The following is a 26,401-nucleotide window of genomic DNA, read 5'->3' as shown; positions in this document are numbered from 1 at the left end:
AACCAGAGAAAGCACTAGAGAGTCTGTGCTAGGCAGAACCAGCGGGGGCATTTGAGGGTTTGTGCAAGGCAGCACAGTGGATAAACTCGAGAGTCTGTGATAGGCAGAACCAGAAGGGGCACTTGAGAGCCTATGTTAATGCAAACTTGAAGGTGACACTAGAGAGTCTGTGCTAGGCAGAACCAGGACAGACACTGTAGATTCTGTGCTAGACAGAATAAGAGGGGCACTGGAAATACTGTGCTATGAAAGAACTAGAGCTGCACTGGAGAGAGGGTGTGCTAGGCAGAACCAGGAGGGGCACTGGAGAGTCTTAGGCATAACCAAAGTGCACACTTGAGAGTATGTTCTAGGCAGAACCAGAGAGGGCACTGAAGATTCTGAGATAGGCAGAACCAGTGGGAATACTAAAAAGTCAGAGCTAAGCAGAACATAGAGGTGTACTAGTGAGTCTGTGCTAGCAAGAACCAGGAAGGCCAATGGAGAGTCTGTGCTATGAGAGAACTAGAGGGGGCACTGAAGATTCTGTGAGAGGCAGAAAAAGCAGTAGCACTGGAGACACTGTGCTAGGCAGAGCCAGAGGGGAAAGTTTGTGCTCGACAAAACCAGAGGGGGCATTGGAGAGTCTGTGCTAGGGAAAACCAGAGGTGGCACTGGAGTCTGACCAATTTCTGACTATAAGGAAAGTAGATTAATTTCTTTGTGAGATTAGGCTGAGTTATATCACTCATTAAACCAAATAATTATGCTCTTTACTTGCTGCTCCACAAACAGCGATATTTGAACCATTTATAAATGATGAATCACTGTCTGATATCTGACAATCTAAGATCAGACATAGATATAAACTTTAAGTGTATTACAGCACACTGCAAAAGTGTATTTCTTCTTGCCGTTTATTAATAACTTTGACATCCCAGAATTAGCAAGCATGATCAGCTTAAAGGGTCAGTTTACCCCGAAAATGAAAATTCTATAAACATATCACATTATCAAAAGACGACGAGGCAGTGGCGCAGTAGGTAGTGCTGTCACCTCACAGCAAGAAGGTCGCTGGTTCGAGCCTCGGCTCAGTTGGCGTTTCTGTGTGGAGTTTGCATGTTCTCCCTGCCTTCACGTGGGTTTCCTCTGGGTGCTCCGGTTTCCCCCACAGTCCAAAGACATGTGATACAGGTGAATTGAGTAGGCTAAATTCGATCGTAGTGTATGAGTGTGTGTGTGAATGTGCGTGTGGATGTTTCCCAGAGATGGGTTGCGGCTGGAAGGGCATCCGCTGCGTAAAAACTTGCTGGATAAGTTGGCAGTTCATTCTGCTGTGGCGACCCCGGATTAATAAAGGGACTAAGCCGACAAGAGAATGAATGAATTATCAGACTATGGTGCATGTAAACTACAGGCAATATGATGCTTGTATGTCACGCTGCTTTTAATAAACACAATCTCAGTATGAACTCTTTAAAGTGAATCTATATTAACAGTATCTTGAAGTGAGCACATGAACAGGACTGTTAGCGTTTTAGAGAGAGCTGCAGAGTCACGCAGTTTGCCATCATGTCTATTGTTGCGTGCTGCTTGCTCAGCCGTTCTCTCGTCTCTTGTTATTCTACAACAAATGGCATTGCTCTTTTACAACTGAATACCCTCTATACACTTTACGCAATACCTCTGACTTTTTTCACCTTTTTCCAGCCCAAAACACTGAGTTTGACCCCCGTTTTTTGGAGCAACCAACTTCATGCATGTGTTCGAGTTTCCGAATGATGAAATGTCTAAAGGACAGGTCTGGTCTCCTGGATTATGAACTTATGAACTGATCTTTATGGTCATGACAGCCGTCCAAAGAGTTTGATTATATGACTAAGTTCCACCTAAAGGATAGTGTTTCAAAAATATTTTTTGGAGAAAATACTCTCTACTGATCAGTGATGTCTGCGAAACAATCAGGTAAGCATCTAATAATGTATTATATTTTTAAATTCAGTTCAGAAAAAAAATTCTACTCTCATATACAATATTTAATTAATTGTAAACCATTTTTAAAATAGTTTTATTTATTTTTTATTATTTATTTAAAAGTTATTTTTAAGTGAACTAAAACTATAATCATACAACTAAAATCTTTTTATTCACTTGAAATAAATGAAACATTAAATTAATGAATTAACTTTTTTCATTTTCATTACAGCCGTTTATAAAATAAATATGGATCATTTTCATTTATTTTAAGTTAGAAATAAAATTAATGAAACAGATAAATAATAAAAGAACAACTTTAGAGACTTTTAAGTGTACTACTACTGCTGCTACTACTAATAATAATGACAGAAAACTACAATTATTTTATTTTGAGCCAAATTGTAGACTAAGGTTTCATTTATTGGTGTTTTTTTAAGAAAAAGATTGCAAAAACTGCTAATGTTCATCGCTCTGACAGTCACTATAATGTTGACTTTCATTTGACATTATAATTAGCATGATGGTCTTGAAATAAATGTGTTATGCTTTCCTCCAAGGCATTGTTCTTGCTATGTTAATCTACATCATAACAGTTGTGATTTATTGTTAAATACTGGTCATTGTGGTTGTAGGTTTAGAAGCTGGTTTGGATCCAGAAGAAGAAGTGACAGATGTTGTTTGTGATGAGGCAGATCTCAGAGATGGAGAGTAGGTTCAACATCAACTCATATCATATTCATCTGTATTATAGCATATACATACCTGTTTGTGTCCTGTATGGGTATTTCTGGCATTATTTGGGTCAAAATTATAATTTTTTTTCATGTTCCATGAAGGTATTTTGAATATTCCTACTGTAAAATATCTATTCCTACTGTATTTTTAAAAAAAAAACCTCAGATCCCAGAATTTCAAACCAGACCCAATGTTTTTTTTGTTTTTTTAATAGAAAAATTCACTCATTTTCTTTTCAGTTTAGTCCCTTTATTAAACTGGGGTTGCCACAGCAGAATGAACCACCAACTTATCCAGCATATGTTTTACGCAGCAGATGCCCTTTCAGCTGCAACCCATCACTAGGAAACATCCATACACTCTCATTCACGCACATAAACTAAGGTCAATTTAACTTACCCAATTCACCTGTACCGCATGTCTATGGAGGAAACCTATGCGAACACGAGGAGAACAAGCAAACTTTACACAGAAATGCTAACTGACCCAGTCGAGGCTCGAACCAGCGACCTTCTTGCTGCTGTGAGGTGATCGTGCTACCCACTGTGATGCCCCTATAGAATTGTAAAATATGTTTTCCTACAACAAACCACATATTAATGAAAAAGTTTTTGATTTTTCTTTCAGATTATGTATAAATCGGTTTTTAAATACACCTTTTGTATGACCTGTTTTGAAGTCCAGGATCACATTTATGAGAGTTTAATATTTCACAAAATCATCATTCACAAAAACTCATTCACAGAAACTGTATTTCGCGGTTGTTGTTTTTTTCTGTCTGTTTGTTTTTAAATGTTTTGTACTTCCTGTGAAGGACACTTAAAGTTCAAGATGTCTAAGTGTGTGTTGTTCTTGTGATCCAGGATGATGGAGGTTGAGGTTGGTGATCACAATGTTTTGCTGGTCCGCTGTGACGGAGTGTACAGTGCCATCAGTAACCAGTGCACACACTATGGTGCTCCGTTAAGTGAAGGTAAAGCATTACAAATACGTTTTTTTTTAAGTACACTCAACAGCCACTTTATTATGTAGACCTAACTGATACTGGATTGGAAATATTTTTGGCGGAATTGATTCAACAAGGTGCTGGAAACACTGATTTGAGATTCTGCTCCATATTTAGTTGATAGCATTACACAGTTGATGTAAAGGGATTGCACAATGAAACTGAAATGCCTGGTTTTAGACACAATAATTCATTATGGTATAATGTAAGGCTCCATTTTGCAGCCAGTACAGCACCAGTTTGTCTTGGGAGTGACAGATACAAGTCCTGCACAGTGGCCAGAAGGATTCTGAAACATTCTTCCTGCATTCCTCTCCAGGCCACTATGTGATGCTGGTGGAGGAAAATGTTTTTTGACTTGCTGCTCCAAATAACCCCAAAGTGGCTCAATAATATTCAGTTCTGGTTTCTGTGCAGGCCATGGAAGATGTTCATCTTCCCTTTGATGTTCATCAAACCACCCTCTCACCAGTCTTGCTGTGTGTATTGGTGCATTATTATTCTGATACACGACATACCTTCAGGATGCAATGTTTGTACCAGTGGGTGCACATGGTACTATAGAATGGTTCGCAAAATTTTTATTTATTAATATTAATATTAATATTTATTGCACAGTTGGGGGATATTTAACTGTTCATAAGGTAGATGGCCTCAGGGAAAGAAACTTTTCCTGTGTCTGGCTGTTTTTGTGCTTGGTGCTCTGAAGTGCCGACTAGACGGTAATAGTTCAAACAGGTAGTGTTCTGGGTGTGAGGCATCCAGAGTGATTTTGCGCGCCATTTTACTCGCTCTTGAAGAGTAAGGTTCTTGAAGTGTAGGAAGGGTAGTGCCAGTGATATGTTCAGCAGTCCAGACTATTCGCTGTAGTCTATGGAGGTCGGTTTTGGCAGCTGAGCCAAAAAAGATGGTGATTGAAGTGCAGAGGATGGATTGGATGACAGGTGAGTAGAACTGTACGACCTGTTCCTGTGGCAGGTTAAACTTCCTCAGCAGACGAAGGAAGTACAGTCTTTGCTAGGCTTTCTTCACAATAGAGTCTATGTGAATGTCCCACTTCAGATCCTGACAGATGGTGGTGCCCAGGAACCTGAATGACTCTCCTGCAGCCAGAGTGCTGTTCATAATGGTAAGTGGGAGGAGTGCATGGGGGTTTTCTCCTAAAGTTCACCATCATTTTTTGAGTGTGTTCAGCTCCAGGTTGTTGTATCTGCACCATAAAGCCAGCCGCTCCACTTCCTGTCTGAATGCAGATTCGTCACCGTTCTGGATGAGGCCAATAACAGTAGTGTCATCTTCAAACTTAATGAGTTTGATGGAGGGGTCTTTTGCGGTGCAGTCGTTGGTGTATATGGAGAAGAGCAGTGGGGAGAGAACACATCCCTGGGGGGCACCAGTGCTGATGGTGTGGCTGTTGGATGTGATTTTGCCCATTCTGACTAGCTGTTGTTTATCTGTCAGAAAGCTGGTGATCCATTGACAGACAGAGCTTGGAACAGAGAGCTGGGTCAGTTTGTACTTGAGCAGTGATGGGACGATGGTGTTAAAGGCAGAACTGAAGTCCACAAACAGAATCCTTGCGTAGTTCCCTGGTTTGTCCAGATGCTGTAGGGTATAATGCAGTCCCATGTTGACTGCATCATCCACAGACTAGTTTGCTCTATAGGCAAACTGCAGGGGTCCAGTAATGTCCTTCAGATATGCTAGCACCAGTCTTTTGAATGACTTCATGGCCACAAATGTTAAGGCAACAGGTTTGGAGTCCTGTGATCTTTAGCTTCTTCGGGATTGGGATGATGGTGGAGCGTTTAAAGCAGGATGGAACTTTGTGCTGTTCCAGTGATCTATTGAAGATCTGTGAGAAAATGGGAGCCAGCTGGTCAGTGCAGGTTCTCAGGCCGTACTCACACTAGGTACAGTTGCCTCGAACCGGGCCAAAGCACGCTTGTCCCCCCTCCCGTCTCCCTCGACGGCCCGCGCTCACACCATATCGGGCCTCGGCACGCTTACGTCATCGCTGCTGCGCTGTTCAGAAGCGCTCTCTATGGCAAGCCTTTTTAGCATTTAAATTTTTATTCTGACTCCATAAATATATTTAGAGATATCTCTAATTATATTTTGACTAGTCATAATTATAATTCGACTAGTCAGAATAACAATTAGAGATATCTGCAATTGCAATTGTACTAGTACGAAATCAGATTGGAGATATCTGCAAATATATTATGACTAGTCATATTCCTCTATTGACTTCCATTGAAAAATATTTGCAGATATCTCTAAGTTTTGACTCGCAGCAGCGCAGTAATCACGTGTGCTTGCATGGGAATGTAAACAAAGACGAGAATGAACGAGGAAAACTCTCTTGGTGAATAAAACGGCTTACAGTTAATGAAGAGCACTTTTCATTACAGTTAATGAAAGTTTCACTTTAGTCATGCGACTGTTTGCTTGTACACTTTTTTGGGGCTTCTCCAAACCATAACTTTCCCAGATTTGGGAAAGGCTGTGAAGGTGGACTTATCAGAGAACAATAAATGTTTCAAATTGTCCACAGTCCAAGATTTTCGTTGGTGGCACCATTGAAAACAACTTTTGGCATTGAGTGTTGAGGTGCACATTTAATTCTGCAGTGAGTTGGGAAGCTGTAGTTTTGTTTTTGCATTCAATCTTGATTAGGACCCGGATATCCCTTTCAGACAGCTTCCTCTTGGGTCCACTACAATGTGGTTCGTTCCTTCTTGGTGTTATGCTGACATTACCCTGAATATCGTGGCTCTTGATACACCAACAAGACTTGCTGTCATGGTCACAGATGCGCCAACAAGACACGCACAAACAATTTGTCCTCTTTTGAACTCTGATATGTCACCCATGATGTTGTGCTCATTGCAATATTTTGAGCAAAACTGTGATATTAATCTGCTAATTAAATCTTCACACTCTGCTCTTAGTGGTGGAACCGTTTCACCATTACGCCACACTCAACCTGAACTATTAATGCAAGGACTGATTGATGTTAAGCTGTTTATAACACATTGAGATTGCAGGCACATCCAGGGCCGGAGCAAGCTGAACTGCCGCTCTAGGCAGAGGACGATCACGCCGCCCTCAACCCCAATGTGAAAACGAAAGTGACCGGTTATGAAAATGAAGTGAGGTGTCACGGACCTTTTTTCCGGCGCTCTATGCGCGGATATAACTGAGGACGCGCGGGTGCTGAGGGAGGGAGGGAGGTGTCGCGGACTGGCGGACACCGCCCTCTCTATTCTGCCGCCCTATGCGTGGATATAACTGAGGATGCGCGGGTGTCGCAGACCTCAATTCTGAGGGATGCTGAGTGAGGGAGGGAGGTGTCGCGGACACTGCGCTCTTTATTCTGCCGCCCTATGTGCGGATATAACTGAGGATGCGCGGGTGTCGAGGACCTCAATTCTGCCGCCCTATGCACGGATATAACTGAGGACACGCGGGTGCTGATGGAGGTGACGCTGACGCCGCCCTCTCTATTCTATCGTCTATGCGCGAATATATCTGAGGACGCGGGGGAGGTGTCGCGGACATCGCCCTCTCTATACTGCCGCCCTAGGCGGCCACCTAGGTTGCCTCTATGGACGCGCCGGCCCTGGGCACATCTCAAGCATTTTACATTCATTTTCTTTCATTTATTTGGAATTATTAACAACAAATGTATAATTTCCAGAAAACTGAATCCCTTATTAATGTAGAACAATCCAAAATGTATAATAGGGAACATTTGATTCTGTTACTAATTGTTGTTTAACTTTTTGCTAAACTTTATAAACCACTAACAAAGTCAACACATTTTCCACCATTTTGTGTTGCATGCACACAGATTGTCATGCCTTTTTATAACCAATGTACCTGAGTTGACCAGAGTGTTTATGAACATATACTAAATGCATCATTTTTATAACAGAAATTACAAATAATACAGAAAATATATGTTTCAAGACTTAGTCAAGACTAAGATATGTTTCAAATCTTTTACTGTTCCGGTGTTTTCCTGAGCCCACATGAACTGTAGCCTCTGCTTCAATATTTGATGTGATGTGTGTTCAGAGATGCTCTTCTGCAGTCCTTAGTTGTAATCAGTGTTTATTTGAGTCTGTTGGGCTCAATCCCAATTTATTTTCATACCCCTTCCCCTTGGCCCTTACAACCGAGGGTTAAGGGGAAGGGCTTCAAAATTTACCCCAAAGAATTGGGACAGCACTATACCACCTGCACACGTCATCATATATCCTCGTGATCTGATGCTTCATGTGAGATCTGACGATCGCGACTGCTGTAGTTATTCCAGTTGTGCTATTTATTGGTATTTATCTTAAGTAAATCACTGAAGGCATATAGTATGTTATCATAAGGATCTAATGTGGCAACAAGATCGTAACTTTACTGTGTATTTACACCGTGGCCATATTCATCAATGTAAACACACTAAAAATAACATTAACATTATAGCAGACACTGTAAAAAGCCTATTAACAGCCACTAGACATTACTGACAGGCTATTCAAGTGTCAGAATGCAGTGGGACTGCTGTACAGGAGTTATTAATAGGGATTATAGATCGCAAAATTTAGCATTTTTCCAAAAAGCATGACGGTAAAACACGAAAGCAGTAATGAATATATTAAAAACACATGTTTGTTTGTCGTAAAGGTTTGTAATAATGACAAAAAATACTAATTTGTGGATCTCATTACTTCCGGGTTCAGCAATACTGCCTTTGTGGCAAGTGTATTCTGGGAAATTTTCTTACCCCTTGGTTTCAAGTGTGGTCCTGAAAAATCTTCGTTCAAAGGGTTATTCCCTCCTTCCCCTTAGCCCTACGCCTTCAAGCTAAAGAGAATTGGGACACCCCTACCTCTTGGCGTGCGCGCGCAAAACAAGGGGTAGGGGTAAGGGGAAGGGCTAAGAGGTAGAATTGGGATTGGGCCTTAGTCTGTTCGTTCTCTTCTGACCACTGGCATCAAGGCATTTCATCCACAGAATTGCCATTTACTGGATATTTTCTTTAGATACTTTCTTTGTAATGGTTGTGCATGAAAATGTCAGTAAATCAGCAGCGTCCGAAATACTCAGTGCAGCCCATCTAGCACCAACAACCATCCATGATGCATTTTAAGTCATTTAAATCACCTTTCTGTCTCATTCTGATGATCAGTTTGAACTTCAGCAGATCTGCATGACCACATAAACATGCATAAATTCATCGAGTTGCTGCCCTGTGATTGGCTGATTACATTCTTGAACATATCTAATAAATTGGCTGGTGAGTGTAAATGTGCATTCCAGGGTTGACATATTTGGTTGTCCTGGAACATCTTTCCTGTCTGAAAATAGGCTATTGCTAAAATCAGAGAAAAATAAGAAGGATACAGAAGCAGCCAATTCTGACTGCAAGCCCTCAAATCTGATTGGTTGGGTTGAATTTTGTACCTGAATCAACAAATATGCGGATCTAGTAACATGCAAATCAGGTTCTGCCAATGTCAAGCTTGGTGACACTGATATCTACTGTATCTTCACAGAGAATAAACACAAGAAGTACAGCGCTGCTGAAAAAGTGATCATGTGTGTGCTTTGCAGGGGTGCTGTCGGGTTGTAGGGTGCGCTGTCCCTGGCATGGGTCCTGTTTTAATGTGAAGACTGGAGACCTGGAGGAGTATCCTGGGATTGACTGTCTGCCCTGCCACAAGGTACTGTCAAAAATTGGCTGAATTATTTCATACAGAGCTGTAATGCTGAAAATTAATAATTTATTTTAACATTACATGCATGTGTCATTTATATAAAATTATTAGCTCTCATGTGATTTTTATATGTATTTTTATTCCTAAGTCATAGCACTTTTGATAACTTATGTTTAATAATTAATTAATTTTGACTTGACATGATGACAGTACATACAAATTTTACAATTTCAAATTCAATTTCAATTTTTTCAAATTCAATTTCAAAAAGCTTAACTAAGTCATTCTTAAAAAGTTATTATTTTTTTTAAAGAAATATTGTGTAAAATATATAATAGATTATATAGATACAGTTGAAGTCAGAATTATCATATTTGAAATGTTCTTTCTTTTTTAAATATTTCCCAAATGATGTTTAACAGAGCAAGGAAATTTTCACAGTATGCCTGACAATATTTTTTCTTCTGGATAAAGTCTTATTTGTTTTATTTTGGCAACAAATGGGTTTCAATTTATTTAAAAAAAACATTTTAATGTCAATATTATTAGCCCCTTTAAGCTACATTTTTTTTTACGATAGAACAAACCATCATTAAACAATAACTTGCCTAATTACCCTAACCTGTCTAGTTAACCTAATTAAGCTCTTAAATGGCAGTTTAAGCGGTATAGAAATGTATTGTAAAACATCATCACATAGTCATCATAGCAAAGATAAAAGAAGTTAGTTATTATTTTAGTTTTTAAAACTATTATGTTTAAAAATCTGTTAAAAAAAAATCTGCTCTCCATTAAACAGAAATAGGGGGAAAAAATAAACAGGGGGCCTAATAATTCTGACTTCAAGTGTATATATATATATATATATATATATATATATATATATATATATATATATATATATATATATAAATATAAATAAATATATATATATATATATATATATATATATATATATATATATATATATATATATATATATATATATATATATACAGGGCTTAACATTAACTTTTTTGACCACCAGCCGATGTGGCTAGTAGTTTTCCAACATTACTAGCCACTCGCCATTTCAACTAGCCACAATTTTATTGTTGGGAAAATATATTTTCTACACATAAATATGACTTTGACATGCTAAAATTACTTGATTTAGAGTTTGCGTTATCTCTACATGCCTCCTCATTCATTTCCCTTTTTGTGTGTCGTGTATGAGCTTGCTCAATAATCATGAGCAAATGGGTCAGGTATATTACAATTATGTGTGTGTGTGTATATATATATATATATATATATATATATATATATATATATATATATATATATATATATATATATATATATATATATATATATCTTTGTGTTCTAATAATAATTAAAACAATAATACATGATGTTAGAATTTAGGAGAGATGTTTCCACAAAGATATCAAAGTTTACAAAAAGTTATTCAGAATTAATAATATTCAGAATCATCATGAGCACCAACATGTTTTTTTCTTGTGGATCTTGTGACACTGAAAACACTTTTGCAGCTTTGGTTTTGGTGAGCATAAGAGACTTCAGAAGTTTCAAAATCATAATTAATCCAAACATTTGACCCATAGAATGTTTAGTCTCATTCTCATCTGACTTTCAATTTAGACATTCTCATCTGACTTCATCATGTTTCATCTTGACAGGTGAAAGTCGAAAACAACAAAGTGTATGTGTCTGTAAAGAAAAGGGTAAAGTACTTTCATATGTGCATTTTATCCTCTATATTAAAAGACAAAATCAAACTATGAGAGCTGTCGAATGTGGAAAACTCTTTCTGTGCAGATTCGGGGTCAGCCTAAACGTGTAAAATGGATGGGAGTCCGAGATCAGTCGGTGTCACATACTGTGATGCTCCTCGGAGGAGGTGAGAGAAACATATCTGACATAGAGTCATTTATTTTCTGTGTAATGTTTAACATGTGTGTGTGTTGGTATGATGTTGAGCACAGGCGCAGCCTGCTTAATGTGTGCTGAGACGCTACGGCAAGAAAACTATGGCGGCAGGATTATTATGGTTTCTAGAGACGACCTCCTTCCATATGACAAAACCAGACTCAGTAAGGTGAGCCACAAGATCTGGGAAATATTGTTTATTATATTGTTTTTACTAAAGAAAAACATATGTTCAAAAAATAGGCTAAGTTTTAAAAATTGATACAATACAAAAACCTTTTCCTAAAATGTTTGTGATTCAGATATTCATTGTGACTATTTCTTAAAAATGCATTGAATTTTTATTTTTTTGTTTACAATAAGTGATTATTGTACGTAATACTTAAGCGCCACATTTTGAGTTCACATTTGAATGTTACTGATAATATAGGCATATTTTATATAGATATATTCATGTAGATAAAGCCACTAACAAGCAAAATGACAAGTTTAAAAATGATTGCAAATCATGCCCCTATTATCATAATTTGTGTCAAAAGGTTGTTGTTTTGCTGCCTCCTAATGTTAATTTCACCAAGAATCTGCAGAGAAATGCATGTAGATGCATGTATATACGCTATTGTGGTTATGTCATGTCTGCAATGGGCCTGGATTGCAAAAAGAGCATACTTTATACTACATGATTAGCTTTGCATTATACTGTAAAAAAGTACACACTGCTGTCCTGATGATCATCTGCACAGTACTCTATTTGTAAAAGACTAAGTACTGTAGTTTGGGTCAAAAGTTATATTACACATACTCAAAATCAAAACACAGTTGCTGCTATAATACAGTTTAAATATACAGTTTAGCTTACCTAAGTACTATTAAAGCAAAACAGCTTTGACCGAAGTGCTCTAAAAAATTAATAATGATACTTTTACTTGAGTATAATTTTTCAGTACTTTTTCCACCACTGCTCCACATTCAGTACTGATCTGCATTTATGTGTTATGAATTTATAAATTGTTATAAATTTATATTTATAATTTTTAAGCACTTATCATAGTGCTTAAAAATGTGGTGTGCTTCAACTAATGTTATTGCTGTTTGGGAAGGCTAATTTTATTTTATTTTTTTACAGATTTTTTGTTGGATATGGGTAAAATATAGCACTACTAATAGTTTATTAAAATGTATTTGATTTTTAGAAATCACCAGGCGACCCCCACTCAATGTTGTGTGACCCCCCAGGGGGTCCGACCCCCACTTGGGGTACCACTACTCTATAATACCTGCCTATTCCTCAAGGCATGTGGAATTATAGTTTATTATTTATATTCTAGAAAGGCCAACCTCAAGTGGTTAAGATAAAATTTGTAATGTATAGTTGGATCTTGAACATTTTTAATTTTCTATTTTGCATTAACTTAGGAGGATACTCACATAACAATTATTTAAGTCATAAATAAATTAGCTTAGTTGTTTTTGTCAAAATGTACTATTATTTTTAATGTGTCATTGTTTTTAAAGAAATATATTATGTAGAACTGTTTTCAACATGATAAGATGTTTTTCTGAGGACCAAATCAGCACATTAGAATGGTTTTTGATGGATTGTGTGAGGCTGAAGGCTGGAAATGTAGTTTTGACATTGTTTACATTAAGTTGAACTCAATTCTGATTTAGGTGATGAATGCTGAGAGCGACAGTCTGTTAATGAGAAGAATGGACTTTTTCCACAAACATGATATTGAGGTCTGGTTGAAGAAAGAGGTGAGGATAAAACTTGTGTTCTTTCTCATTTATACCACATTGATTATACAACAAACTCAGAGTTGTCATTTCTGCAGGCTTTATCAATAGACACAAACAAGAAAACAGTGACATTTGATGATGGGTTAATCCAGAGTTATGACCAAATTCTGATAGCAACAGGGTGCAGGTGAGTATCTGGTGCTAATTATTGATCTAAACTATGATACGATAAACTATGATCTATATCGTTTGAGTGTGTTTTTGGATGATTGTGTGTGGATGTTTCCTAGAGATGGATTGAGGCAGGAAGGGCATCCCCTGCATAAAAACGTGCTGGATAAGTTGGCGGTTCATTCTGCTGTGGCGACCCCAGATTAATAAAGGAACTAAGCCGACAAGAAAATGAATGAATGAATATACATACAGTTTAAGTCAGAATTATTAACCCCTCTTTGATTTTTTTTCTTTTTTTCAGTATTTCCCAAATTATGTTTAACAGAGCAAAGAAATTTTCCCAGTATGTCTGATAATATTTTTTCTTCTAGAGAGAGTCTGATTTGTTTTATTTTGGCTAGAATAAAAGCTGTTGTTAATTTTGTAATAACCATTTTAAGGTCAATATTTTCAGCCTCTTTAAGCTATTTTTTTTTTCGGTTGTCTACAGAAGAAACCATCATAATACAATAACTTGCCTAATTACCCTAACCTGCCTAGTTAACCTAATTAATCTAGTTAAGCCTTTAAATGTCACTATAAGCTTGAGTCTTAAAAAGTCATCATGGCAAAGATAAATCCGTTATTAGAAATGAGTTGATAGAAATGTTATTTTAAGAAATGTGTTTCTTTTTTTTCTTTTTTCTGTTAAACAGAAATTGAGGAAAAAATAAACAGGGCTAATAATACAGTTGAAGTCAGAATTATTACACCCCCCCCCCCCCACCCCCGATTTATTAGACCCCCTGTTTATTTTTTCCCCAATTTCTGTTTAAAGGTGATAACTAATTTCTAAACATTATAGTTTTAATAACTTCTTTCTAATAACTAATTTATTGTATTTTTGTCATGATGACAGTAAATAATATTTGACTAGGTATTTTCAAGACACTTCTATACAGCATAAATTGACATTTAATAGCTTAACTAGGTTAATTAGGTTAACTAGACAGGTTAAGGTAATTAGGCAAGTTATTGTGTAATGATGGTTTGTTCTGTAGACTATTGAAAAAAAATGTAGCTTAAAGGGGCTGATAATTTTGTCCTTAAAACTGTGTTTAAAAATTAATAACTGCTTTTATTCTAGCCGAGATAAAACAAATAAAACTTTTTCCAAAAGGAAAAAAAAAAATTCAAAAAGGAGCTAATAATTCTGATTTATATTTCTGATACGTGTATATATATATATATATATATATATATATATATATATATATATATATATATATATATATATATATATATATATATATATATATATACATACATACACACACACACACACACACACACACAAACAAATTTATAAATATTAGTTTTCAGCATTTGTCAAAATTGTTCCTTCATAACTGAAAAGAATATCTCATTCATTCATGTTTTGTGAAGTATGTTTGTAGGAAAACACATTACTGCATCATTGTTTTACAGAGCAAAAGGTCTGGACTGCCCGGGTGCAAACCTGGAAAGGGTGCTAATGCTAGAAACACCAGAGGATGCCAGGTGCGTCCACTATGCCTGTACGGGCTGCAGGACAGTCATCGTGGGCACTTCTTTTATTGGTATGTAAATGAATAGATAAAGAAAGAAAGGTAGATGCATGAATGGATGGATGGATGGATGAACGGATGAATAGATGCGTGTTTCTCTTAGATGACAAGTATATTTGAAACACAAAAGTGTTGACCAATTGTTTTGTGCCTTTATTTTTACATTTTGTTTTGTATTACCAAAATAACTGTTCTGCTGTGTGTGGTGTTGAAGGCATGGAAGTGGCAGCTTATTTGCTAGACACGTCCAGCAGTATGACAGTCATCGGCAGCAGTGAACTGCCCTATCAGAAGACTCTGGGCCGGGAGATAGGAAAGGTCACCATGACGGTTTGTGATCAGGGCAATATCAACATAATGCACATTTCAAACATCTGCTTTAAAATGGTCCTCTTACTCTGGTTTGCTTGTTCTTTGAGATGCTGGAAGAGAAAGGGGTGACGTTCTACATGAATGATGCTGTCGCAGAAGTTCAGGGCAAAAATAGGAGGGTAAAGTCAACTTAACTTAAAAATCTATCTATCTATCTATCTATCTATCTATCTATCTATCTATCTATCTATCTATCTATCTATCTATCTATCTATCTATCTATCTATCTATCTATCTATCTATCTATCTATCTATCTATCTATCTATCTATCTATCTATCTATCTATCTATCTATCTATCTATCTATCTATCTATCTATCTATCTATCTATCTATCTATCTATCTATCTATCTATCTATCTATCTATCTATCTATCTATCTATCTATCTATCTATCTATCTATCTATCTATCTATCTATCTATCTATCTATCTATCTATCTATCTATCTATCTATCTATCTATCTATCTATCTATCTATCTATCTATCTATCTATCTATCTATCTATCTATCTATCTATCATCTATCTATCTATCTATCTATCTATCTATCCATCCATCCATCTATCATCTATCTATCTATCTATCTATCTATCTATCTATCTATCTATCTATCTATCTATCTATCTATCTACAGTAGGTGAGAGTTCAAAGTGGCTATTAACGCCGCAGCATGTACTGCCGCCGTTTGAAATAGGTGCCGCTCTGTTTTTAGTGTATGATCGCAGTTTGTGAATGAGCTGCCAGGGAGCGCAAAGGGACAGGATGCGAACGGACAGAAATAGCCCATACAGCAGCTACTGTGCTTGTAAATGATATTAAACAATAAGTCAAATCATAATAATTCCTTCATTAATCATTTAAAATTTGTTAACAGGCTTTATTGTAAACTTTTTAAGTGCAAAGAGGATTCGTTTTGGAAAATAGAATTGAAGAAGTAAAAGACAACTAAAATGAAAGCACAAACATTTAGTACAAATAAGTAGTCTTAAATAAATAAATAAATAAATAAATAAAGCAGCCTAAATATAGAAAGATGTTCAGTGTTTGCTATTTTGATAGGACTAAGACAAGACATTTTCATTTATGTTTTATTTCTGTTTTTATTTCCATTTTCGTTGTTGATTATATTTTACTATCTCATTTATGTCTCAACAATTGTACATAATAATAAACGAATAATGAAAATAAATGAATAATGAAAATAGGCCTAAATAAATTATTTATTTAAAGACATTGCCGTACAGTACGTGAAACACTGAGAAACGGTCAGCAGCATGGTCTAAAGAGCTTAAGTTGAATGCTGCTTCATCAAAAGAAAAAATAAATTGACCTACCTTAAGCAGATTGTTAAAAGTATAATAAAATATTTTTGCCGCAGGACATAAATTAAGTCTCGCAGGTTTATTTTTAATAATTTAGTTTCAGTTCAGTTCAGTTTTTTTTTTTCAAAACGTCAATAATCTCCTTTAAAGTAGCTATAACTGTTGTTTTTTTTTTTACTTAATGGCTCAGTATGTTTTGTATTTTAATTTCATATTCAATCACCTTGCATATGTGTGTGAAATATAATGCCGCATCTATCTATCTATCTATCTATCTATCTATCTATCTATCTATCTATCTATCTATCTATCTATCTATCTATCTATCTATCTATCTATCTATCTATCTATCTATCTATCTATCTATCTATCTATCTATCTATCTATCTATCTATCTATCTATCTATCTATCTATCTATCTATCTTTCTTTCTTCAAAATCAGACTCAAATTATGTTACTGCTTGTTTAAATTACTTATATAAAATGAGCTGAAACAACAATTCTTGAGATATTTTTTGGACAACTTAATTGTTTTATGTTAAATTCAATAAAATTTGTTAAGTTCGATTTGTGTTGAGACAACATGGATGAATTGTTTTTTACACAATTCACTGTGCAGCACATGAATGCAGGATTTATTTACAGTGCAGCACATGAATCCATTTTATTGGAAGTTAACTGATTAAAATAGATCATAAGAAACACCAAACTGGACAAGGATTCATCCTGTTCATCATAACTTTTGTGCTTACTACAGGTTAAGGCAGTGAAACTGAAGAGCGGCATCACTATTGAAGCTGATTTGTTAATTGTTGCAATTGGTAAGTACAGTACAGACTAGATAGCAAAAATATACGCCTGGGTCGTTACCCAAAACCGGCACACACACTGGAAACCGTCACATACATTTCCATCTGGCCCATATCTGGCCCACTTCCTTTAAAAACAACATATAGGGTTTATTTTATGTGGTCCAAGTCTAGCGCAGGTGCTACCAGACAGTCTGATAGTCTCGCCTTCATCAGGGTGACAACAAACTACGACTGGAGGTCATTTAAACAGTCAATGTGTCACGTGATACGAGTAGACATCCAAACAGTGCAGAAAATGGTAAGACTCAAACAATAATACCAACCCAATATTTATTGACAACACAGTAAGAAAAGAAAAACATAAAACAAGATAAATCCAAGCATAGGTGCACATGTGTGATGTTTTAATGTATTAGCCATGTAAATAATAGCTGTGATTGAGTTTTGCCATAACAAACAAACATAAACGCCTAGACCTACAGTTAATAAAACTCATCAACATGTTTACACCATTTCAGATGTTATACTACGTACACAAACATTACCAATATACGACCAACGGCAATTTATACTTAACCCTGCAAACATCCTGACAACTGCAACTACTTCTCAAACGTATTTAAACTTTTGCAAAATATTTAACTTTACCCAATAGAACAGCTTTTCAATGAGCGAATCGTCCTTTGTAGTTGTGGGAGGGAGCACACTTAATCAAACAGTTCAACGACCAAACACATTTTTTTTTGTCATGTCATCTGGGCTCCCTTATTCTGAGAGTGGCCTGTCTGTGACAGTATGAACTTGGGCCAAAGATGGTTACACACAACTTGTCACGATTACCAGCGATCATATCCCATAAGATCGCTGGTTTGCACTAATTATAACAATGGACTACAAATCCACCATTTCTGGACTACATTTTCATACATGCACTCCGGTCACACTCACACATGCTTCCTCATCTAGACTGATTACTCGCACCACCTGAGGATTTTCAGAAACTGATTGCACACACTATTTAACCTACACACTCACTCATTCACTTGGCCGAGTCTTGTTTACTGTAAGTAGCATTACAACGCTTTTCACAGTCTTGCTATTCTGTGTAATGACCTTAGCCTTGTTAGCCTCCTTGTCTTTGTCTGCCGCCTGCCTTTTGTGCCTTTCGCCTGTTACTGATTACGATTCTGGACTGCCTTCACATACCCGTTTGCACCTGTATTGACCATTGCTTGCCTGACTACAAATAAACCTGCATTTTGGATCCTACCTCAGTTGTATGTGTCACTCCTCGAGGTTATACAACTAAACCAAGAGTGTACCTGTTGCGCTTAGAACAGTTTGAGCAAAGACCGGCCCACAGAAAAAAAATGTGTCAGTCACCCGGGAGGGTTGTATAGATTTGGCACAGCTCTGGCTTATTATCTTCATACTGATGCTCAGACTGAGCCAACAGTGCCAAATTTTTGCCAGAATTGGCCCAAAAGTGCTTGCTAAAGGCAGTTGTTGAAGTGAGAACAAATTATTCTTCAGTTTAAATAACTGGAACATAAATGTTGTGCTCATCTCCTCAAGGTGTCAGTCCGAATTCAGAGTTTCTAAAGGGGAGTCGAGTAAGAATGGACTCAAAGAACTATGTCATTGTGGATGAGGTAAGTGTTTATAAACTTAAAAATTAGCAGTCACATCACGCTTGTGCTTTTTAATCGTGTCCCTGTATGTTTAGTACATGAGGACCAACATAACAGACGTCTACTGTGCTGGAGATCTGACCTCCTTTCCTCTCAAAATGGCAAAAGGCCAGAAAGTGAGCCTTGGCCATTGGCAGATAGCGCAGGCACATGGTAATCAAAACTTCTGAGATGTGTTTATTTTTGTTTAACTTGTGAGTACATTAGCAAAGCATGTCTTAAAAGTGGCCATGTGTTACAGTGGCCAAAATACAATTGAGATTTTAGGTGTTTTTTGAGCTGTGGATGAAATACTGTGGCTTTAAAAATGATCAATTTGCTTTAATAAACTGTGCTTTATTAGGAAGGATTGCAGCTCTCAACATGCTGTGCAGAGAAGTGGAGCTAAACACAGTGCCATACTACTGGACCGTCCTGTTCGGGAGAACCATTCGATACGCTGGTGGGCCCTTTTACTTTCACAATAGTAAAACACAAATATAGATGTAGTCGTACACAATTGTGCTCATGTTGTTCAATATGCACAGGATATGGGGAGGGATACACTGAGATGGTGCTGAAAGGGAAGTTTGAGAACATGAAGTTTTTGGCACTTTACCTCAAGTAAGCAGCTGTGGGATTGTTGCCTCTTGTCTCCATACAAGTTTTCTCATTAGAGCTTGAAATATGGGTTTTGAATGTTTGACTGCAGGGATGGTGAGGTGGTGGCTGCCGCAGGACTGAATGTTGAACCCGCCGTTTCTGTGGTGGCAGAGAGACTGGCAGAAGGAAGAGTGATTACAAAGGCAGAGGCAGAGTGAGTGAGCTTTCATTGAGAAAAGATGCCCCTCACCGACTGCATTTAAATGTGCATCAATAATGTGATTTTTTTTTTTGAGAATCAGGGCCTACTCACACTATGCCATCCGTACCATGCCCAGGCCCGTTTCCCGGATCGTTTGAGAAGTTCGAGTGCGCTGAATTGGGCTCAAGCACGGTTCACTTGGCTGTCCCTGGCCCGGTTGGAAGAGGTGTGCCTGAGCGCGGTTCACTTGGGCTTTGGCGTGGTACACTTGTAGTGTGAGTGCAAAACGCGCCAAAGCCCGAAACTGAAAGCGAGACGTGACTTTTAAGGGGCTGTTTCATATGGATTTATTAATCATTCTTACTGTTCAGTGAACACAAACTGCCGTAGTTTATTAAAGACGAGAACTCCTCACTGCACGACAGCTGCGCACCATCAACAAACCTCCTCTTCCTGCAGCACGAGAGCTTTATGATTGTTTATGAGCGCCAAAAGTGTTCCCTAAGGACTGTTTGGCAAAATATTTGACTGCATGTCACTGCATAACGATATAACTAGAGAAATCTCCACTGTGCTGCTGAGTGAGAGAGCGCTTCTCACTGAACAGCCCAGCAGCGATGACGTAAGCATGCCGAGGCCCGTTTGTGGTGTGAGTGCGGGCCGTCGGGGGAGACTGGAGGGGGGACAAGCGTGCTTTGGCCCGGTTGGAGGCAACTGTACCTAGTGTGAGTACGGCCTCAGAGTAAGGATTTAATTGCATGTTTACATGACTGAGAAAACCCCTGCAGTCCTGTTAACAATTATCAGCTTAATCACATTAGCTTGATGAAAGCATTTTCATTTATACGAGGAAACATTCAATTGACAAAAATCCAATTATAAACAACATATTCTGAGGGTGTATCTAAATGTAGTTGGATGCATTAGAGTTGCATTAAATTATTTTTTTCAACCGTCTTTTTAAACCTTTTCAACCTTCATTTGTTTTTAAACAGCCAGTATAACCAAGGACTCAAAAAGTGGAGTTGTTAGTATTGGCTTGCATTAGAACGTTTATGTTCAAAAAACAAGTGTTTTTATTCACCCACAACTAAAATATTTTCATATGCCATGAAAGTGCTAGCATATACTGACAAACTGCATACTTTTCTCAGTATACTGCATAAATATTTGGAATAGTATGCCATCCAAAACAATGACTACATCTGAAATCACAAACTTTCCAACTATATAGACCATAGTGAGTGAAAAAAATATGCAGTACTAGAACAGTATATCCAAATTCACACTATTTCTAATATATATATATATATATAAATATATATATATATATATATATATATATATATATATATATATATATATATATATATATATATATAAATACACAGACACACACACACACACATATAGATAGATAGATAGATAGATAGATAGATAGATAGATAGATAGATAGATAGATAGATAGATAGATAGATAGATAGATAGATAGATAGATAGATAGATATTAGCAATATCACGAGTAGCAGTGTGATGTGGTTCTATATCAGCACTGCGCAAGATCATAGGTCTTAGTCTTTACAACACTAGGGGCTCTTTTTTGATGATCAATGCGCAAAGTCCAAAGCGTAGGGCGCAAAAGCATTAAGGGCATGTTTGAATTTACTTTTGCTATTTTAAGGATGGAAAAATCTGCTTTGCGCCATGGTGCATGGTCTAACAGGGTTGAGCTTATTCTCTAAATGAGTTATAGGTGTGTTTTGAGAATAAACCAATCAGAGTATCATCTCCCGTTCCCTTTAAGAGTCAGTTGCACCGTGCCACAGCGCATTTGTCATTTACATGGTGGACTTTGTAAGTGGAAAAAACTGAGTGCTTTACTAGAGAGACAACACAGTTAAACAGAGCATCTACAGCGCAAGGTTAAAGAATGAGCCTGCTCATTCTTTACTTTCACTTTCACTCTTGTGGATAGGGAAACGTGTTGTACGCACAGACATCCATTAGCCTACATAACTAATTTTGTTTATTAAGCGCAAAGATTTGTTTCAAAATTATTTCTAAATTCAGTTCTAATTTCCAGCAAATGAATAAATGAACAATAATAGCGAAGTGAAGAGTTATATCCAAATACACATGCTATGCCCCATATGGTCTAAAACCTGACAGGTGGACAAATCTAAGCTTGTTTTTATAAAACAAATATAAATAAATATATTTTCATATAATTAATGATACTACTACTACTAATAGTAACATTATACAAAAGCAAATTGTCATGAATAAACTAATAAAGTCCCCCGAGATGATGAAGGCATGGTGGCAGCGATTTTATATTAATGTAGGCTAGAAAATAATAATATTTGTAATATTTTAATCCTTTAATTCTTTTTCATTTGTAAAGATATATGCGTATTGCTGTACATCCTGTGTGTATTAAGCAGTGTGTAAGCGAGGCGCACAACTAACGCGCTCTGCGCTGGACTTTAGACAATGTGCCTTAACACACCTCCTTTTTTAGACCAGAACGCCTATGGGTGCACATATGAGCGCAAATAAATTTGCTACTTATAAAGTGTGGTGCAAAATGTCAAAACGACTCTTGCGCCAAGCTGAAACTAGCAAATAACAATTGCGCCGCATAGTGCCAGGTGTATGATAGGGCCCTATGAATGAGTTAAAACCTCAGCAGATATTCTGGCTCTGATTGGCTGTTGTCATTTTCCTCTCACGTCTCAACTCTAGCTCTTTATTTTAAGCCCTGCGTACACCTTTGGGCTGCTCGAGCCAATTGCAGAACATCAAGGGAGATAGGGATAAAGATAAGACCCAATCTATTTGGTCAAATTTAGATAAACAACCAAAGCATACAATAAATGTAATTTAATTACACGTCGGTATTTATGATGCATATACTATCATCGCAGTAATGGTTATTTTCTGATAAATTGTGCAGCTGTAATACATTAGTCAACTGTATAAGGGGTATAAAACTTTTCATCATAATTGTCCTAAAACTATTAAACAGCATCCATTCTTATCTTAAGACAATTTTGAAAATCTTTTATGATCGGCTTCAAATGTTGACTAGTGTACATACTGAGCAATAATCACACTCGAGTCACTGCAACATAGTTGTATATGACAGTCCGTATCGCAGTGCTTTGTGTGATATGTTATTGCAGTACAGTTTGCTAGAAGCATCTTTAAAAAAGATAAAGGCCTACACATACCATCAGAGCTCTAGTGTACTCCTAATTTTTTTTTAAACCGAGGTTTTCTTTCTTTTTCTTTTTTTTAGGTCAGATGACCTCAGTTGGCTGAAACTGGAGCCCATGTGACCACTGACAACAGTTTTGACTCTGAATTCAGCTATTCTGTCCACAGTACATCCCATCCAACCATGCCTTTACTCAGAAGACATTCTTCGTAACATTTAAAGGCCAATACAGTATGTTTCTCCAGGAGCTTTGTACACAGTTCACAGAGCTTGCCATTTTACCACTGATATTCAGAGACGAGAACCACTACCCACACACAACCAAAACAAGAGGAGAAGCTTTTATTCTGCTCTTACCTCAGTTCTCTTTGTGACTTTGCCAGTTAGCTCCGTTTCACATCTGTTTTTCTCAAAAATGAAAATGAAAACAATCAAATTTTTATTCTAATCAGTATTATAGATATAAAGAGAACATATTGAGCTTATGATAGATGAGAAGAGTTTTTTTTTACATAAACAGCATCTAGTTTGTAAAGTAAATCAATGTTTTAAAGGCCTGTTCATGGCAAGAGTGCTAAATTTAATGATAACAGTAACTATAAAGCTTTAATTATCTTTTTAATTCTATGAGCTTTAGCATTTAAAGTAACCATTAAATCAAAAAGTCTTATTTTTTATGGAATATTGCAGTAGTTATATATCTTAAATATTTATCTATTTAAATTTGTCATTCTTGTGCCGTTATAATCTTTAATGAAATAAAATAATCCCCTCCCTTTTACAGCATGTATTCTGTGATGCTGGAGAGGGGAGCGGGCCAGCTGTCAATCACATAAGATTGACCAATAAGCAAACAACAACAGCAGTCTGTTCAATTCTCAGTGGAACGAAATGAAAGAAGTTCTGTCCTACATTTATTTTTACTTGAGAAGTCGTTTTACTTGGATATAAGTCGCAATAAAAAAATACTATTGTAGCTTACATTTCAGGATGAATTTACAGGTGCGGATAAAGAAAACATTTAAACATAACAATACTGTGTGTTGTTGACACTAATATAATTACCACTCTTGGCGTGAACAGGCCTTTAATCAATTGTCAAGTATACAGTCGCTCTGGCAGACTTGTGTGCTTGATGGATCTATAGGTGGCGTCGCTGGTCATCAAGCTGTGAAATGGAGCACGGGTAGTAGAAAAAAAAGACATCAAATCATAGTGCTTAGCAGGATTAGATGAACACTGAGCGATGGATGCTGAATGTGACAGTGGTCACAAAAGAGGCAGCATATATAATGAAACCGGACAAACATGTTACAAAAGAGCACATTACAAAAGAAATGCTGAGCTGCTCTCTTATATCGCCTCTTATTCTCTCACTCCTGCCATGCAACGCAACCCAGTTTTCGCTCCCAAATCCTCATAATTCACTTCTGTTCTTATCAGCAAAAATTTGTGCAGAGATAAATGGGTCATACACGACAGTCCAAATCTGGAGGTGAAATGTGGGCCATGAAGTAGAGCTTGGACCTTAAGAAGATATAGCAGAGAACTGACCAGATCCCTTTATCAAGTACAATAATCTAGCTAACATTACCTAACATTTTCCTCAATGACTCTAAAACATTTATAGAGTTATTATCAAGGGAAATGAGGTAAGAAAAAGTGGTTACACTTTACAATAAGGTTTCATTCATTCTTTGTAGTTATTAATTAATAATGAACAAGTTATTTAGGAATATGCAGTTATATTTTAGTTTATTTAAGTTTTTTATTGATGCATATTAGTCAGAGAAATACAGTATTAAATATAGAGAATAAGACATCATGCAGCAAAAAACTAAATTAGTGGATGTTTTCTTCCTCTCTGAAGTAAAAATAGTGCGATTATAAATATATATAGCATTGATAACAATATTTTGAATAGCATTTATTAATTGTAGTTTAACATTTACTAATGCATTATTAAACTCCAGGGCTGTGCTTGTTGACATTAGCTAATGCAAGAACTAACAATGAACAACTTTATAAAAGTGGTTACACTTTACAATAAGGTTTCGTTCATTCTTTGTAGTTGTTAATTAATAATGAACAAGTTATTTAGGAATACGCAGTTATATTTTAGTTTATTTAAGTTTTTTATTGATTGATTTGTCAGAGAAATACAGTATCAAATATAAAGAATAAGACATCATCAGCAAAAAAAAAAAAATAGTGGATGTTTTCTTCCTCTCTGAATTAAAAAAAGTGCAATTATAAATATATACTAATAACAATATTTTGAATAGCATTTATTAATTGTAGTTTAACATTTACTAATGCATTATTAAACTGCAGGGCTGTGGTTGTTGACATTAGCTAATGCAAGAACTAACAATAAACAACTTTATATTTATTAACTTATGTTAACAAAGATGAATAAACACTACAATGTATTGTTCATTGTTTGTTCATGCAAGTAAATACATTATCTTTGCTTAACGGAACCTTTTTGCAAAGTGTTATTGAAAAAGTTAGCTATATATTTGAGATTCTGGTATTTAATACAGGTTGATGTAGCTTATAAAGTGGTAGTACCCCAGAAATAACAATTCTTTCACCATTTACTCTCCTAATGTCATTCTAGAACCATATGGAACACAAATAAGGACACAATCGAACATTTTTTTTAACTTGAAACTGACAAATTTTTGTCTCTGCTGAAAGTTTGTTTACCCACTACTCTAGATATTAAACAAAATCCATATTAATACATGGATTAAATCACTAATTTAAATTGTTTCAATTGTCTTTGCTACCATAGATAATCGATAAACTTTTAAGGAGAGAATCTCTTCCTTTGTTTTTTGAAGATAAATCTTAATATCTCACAAGGGTGAGAATATGATGACAAAATCGTAATTTTAGGGTGAACTAACCCTTTAATTTTATGACTTCCACATTGGTTCAGTTTATCTATCAGGAAGGGCATTGCGGTGTAATGCATTATTAACAGCATGCAAATACTTTAAGAGGTCCAGTTTACTTGCCCACTAAAAAACGTGAAAACATGATGGCAACAGGATGACAGTTTTCTAATGTTACACAGCACTATTTTAGATACAGCATGGTGAAGGAATTAATCGTTTGAATGTAAACACAAATCAACATTATTTTTTGTCTGAAGACAGTCACACAACAAGGCTGCTTTTTTTAACCACAACATAACAGTGTGCTGCAGAACAAGTTTTAGTCACTGTTACTCATTCATGGTTCATTGTCTTGTTTTTACTCAGTTTAAAAATACTACACACATTTGTCATGCTCATACACATCTGTAACATTCACAAAGCAATAAATTATTACGCTATA

General features: G+C 36.4%; 1 protein-coding gene across 3 annotated transcripts; it reads left to right on the top strand.

Annotated features, from left to right (window-relative positions):
- The first annotated feature begins 1,628 nt into the window (after positions 1–1,628).
- Positions 1,629–26,401, top strand: aifm5 (apoptosis inducing factor mitochondria associated 5). 3 transcript variants are annotated; one of them, XM_001920876.5, is made up of 19 exons: positions 1,629–1,944; positions 2,589–2,664; positions 3,555–3,664; positions 9,314–9,423; positions 11,100–11,144; positions 11,239–11,320; positions 11,406–11,518; positions 13,021–13,107; positions 13,185–13,276; positions 14,731–14,861; positions 15,064–15,179; positions 15,269–15,340; positions 17,303–17,366; positions 18,933–19,009; positions 19,084–19,201; positions 19,392–19,490; positions 19,576–19,651; positions 19,740–19,844; positions 23,135–26,401. In XM_001920876.5, exons 1-19 carry the CDS (start codon positions 1,926–1,928, stop codon positions 23,172–23,174), a joined length of 1,632 nt encoding a protein of 543 aa, XP_001920911.3. In that variant the 5' UTR covers positions 1,629–1,925; the 3' UTR covers positions 23,175–26,401. The 3 variants fall into 3 exon arrangements, with proteins under 3 accessions (XP_001920911.3, XP_073791573.1, XP_068072233.2); XM_073935472.1 differs by lacking the exon at positions 23,135–26,401 and adding an exon at positions 19,933–20,052; XM_068216132.2 differs by lacking the exons at positions 19,576–19,651; positions 19,740–19,844 and having other exon boundaries at positions 23,135–23,303.

This window comes from Danio rerio, chromosome 21, assembly GCF_049306965.1.
Source record: "Danio rerio strain Tuebingen ecotype United States chromosome 21, GRCz12tu, whole genome shotgun sequence".
NCBI lineage: Eukaryota > Metazoa > Chordata > Actinopteri > Cypriniformes > Danionidae > Danio > Danio rerio.
The sequence above is the reverse complement of the archived record's forward strand: the minus strand, read 5'-3'. Positions and strand labels throughout refer to the sequence as shown.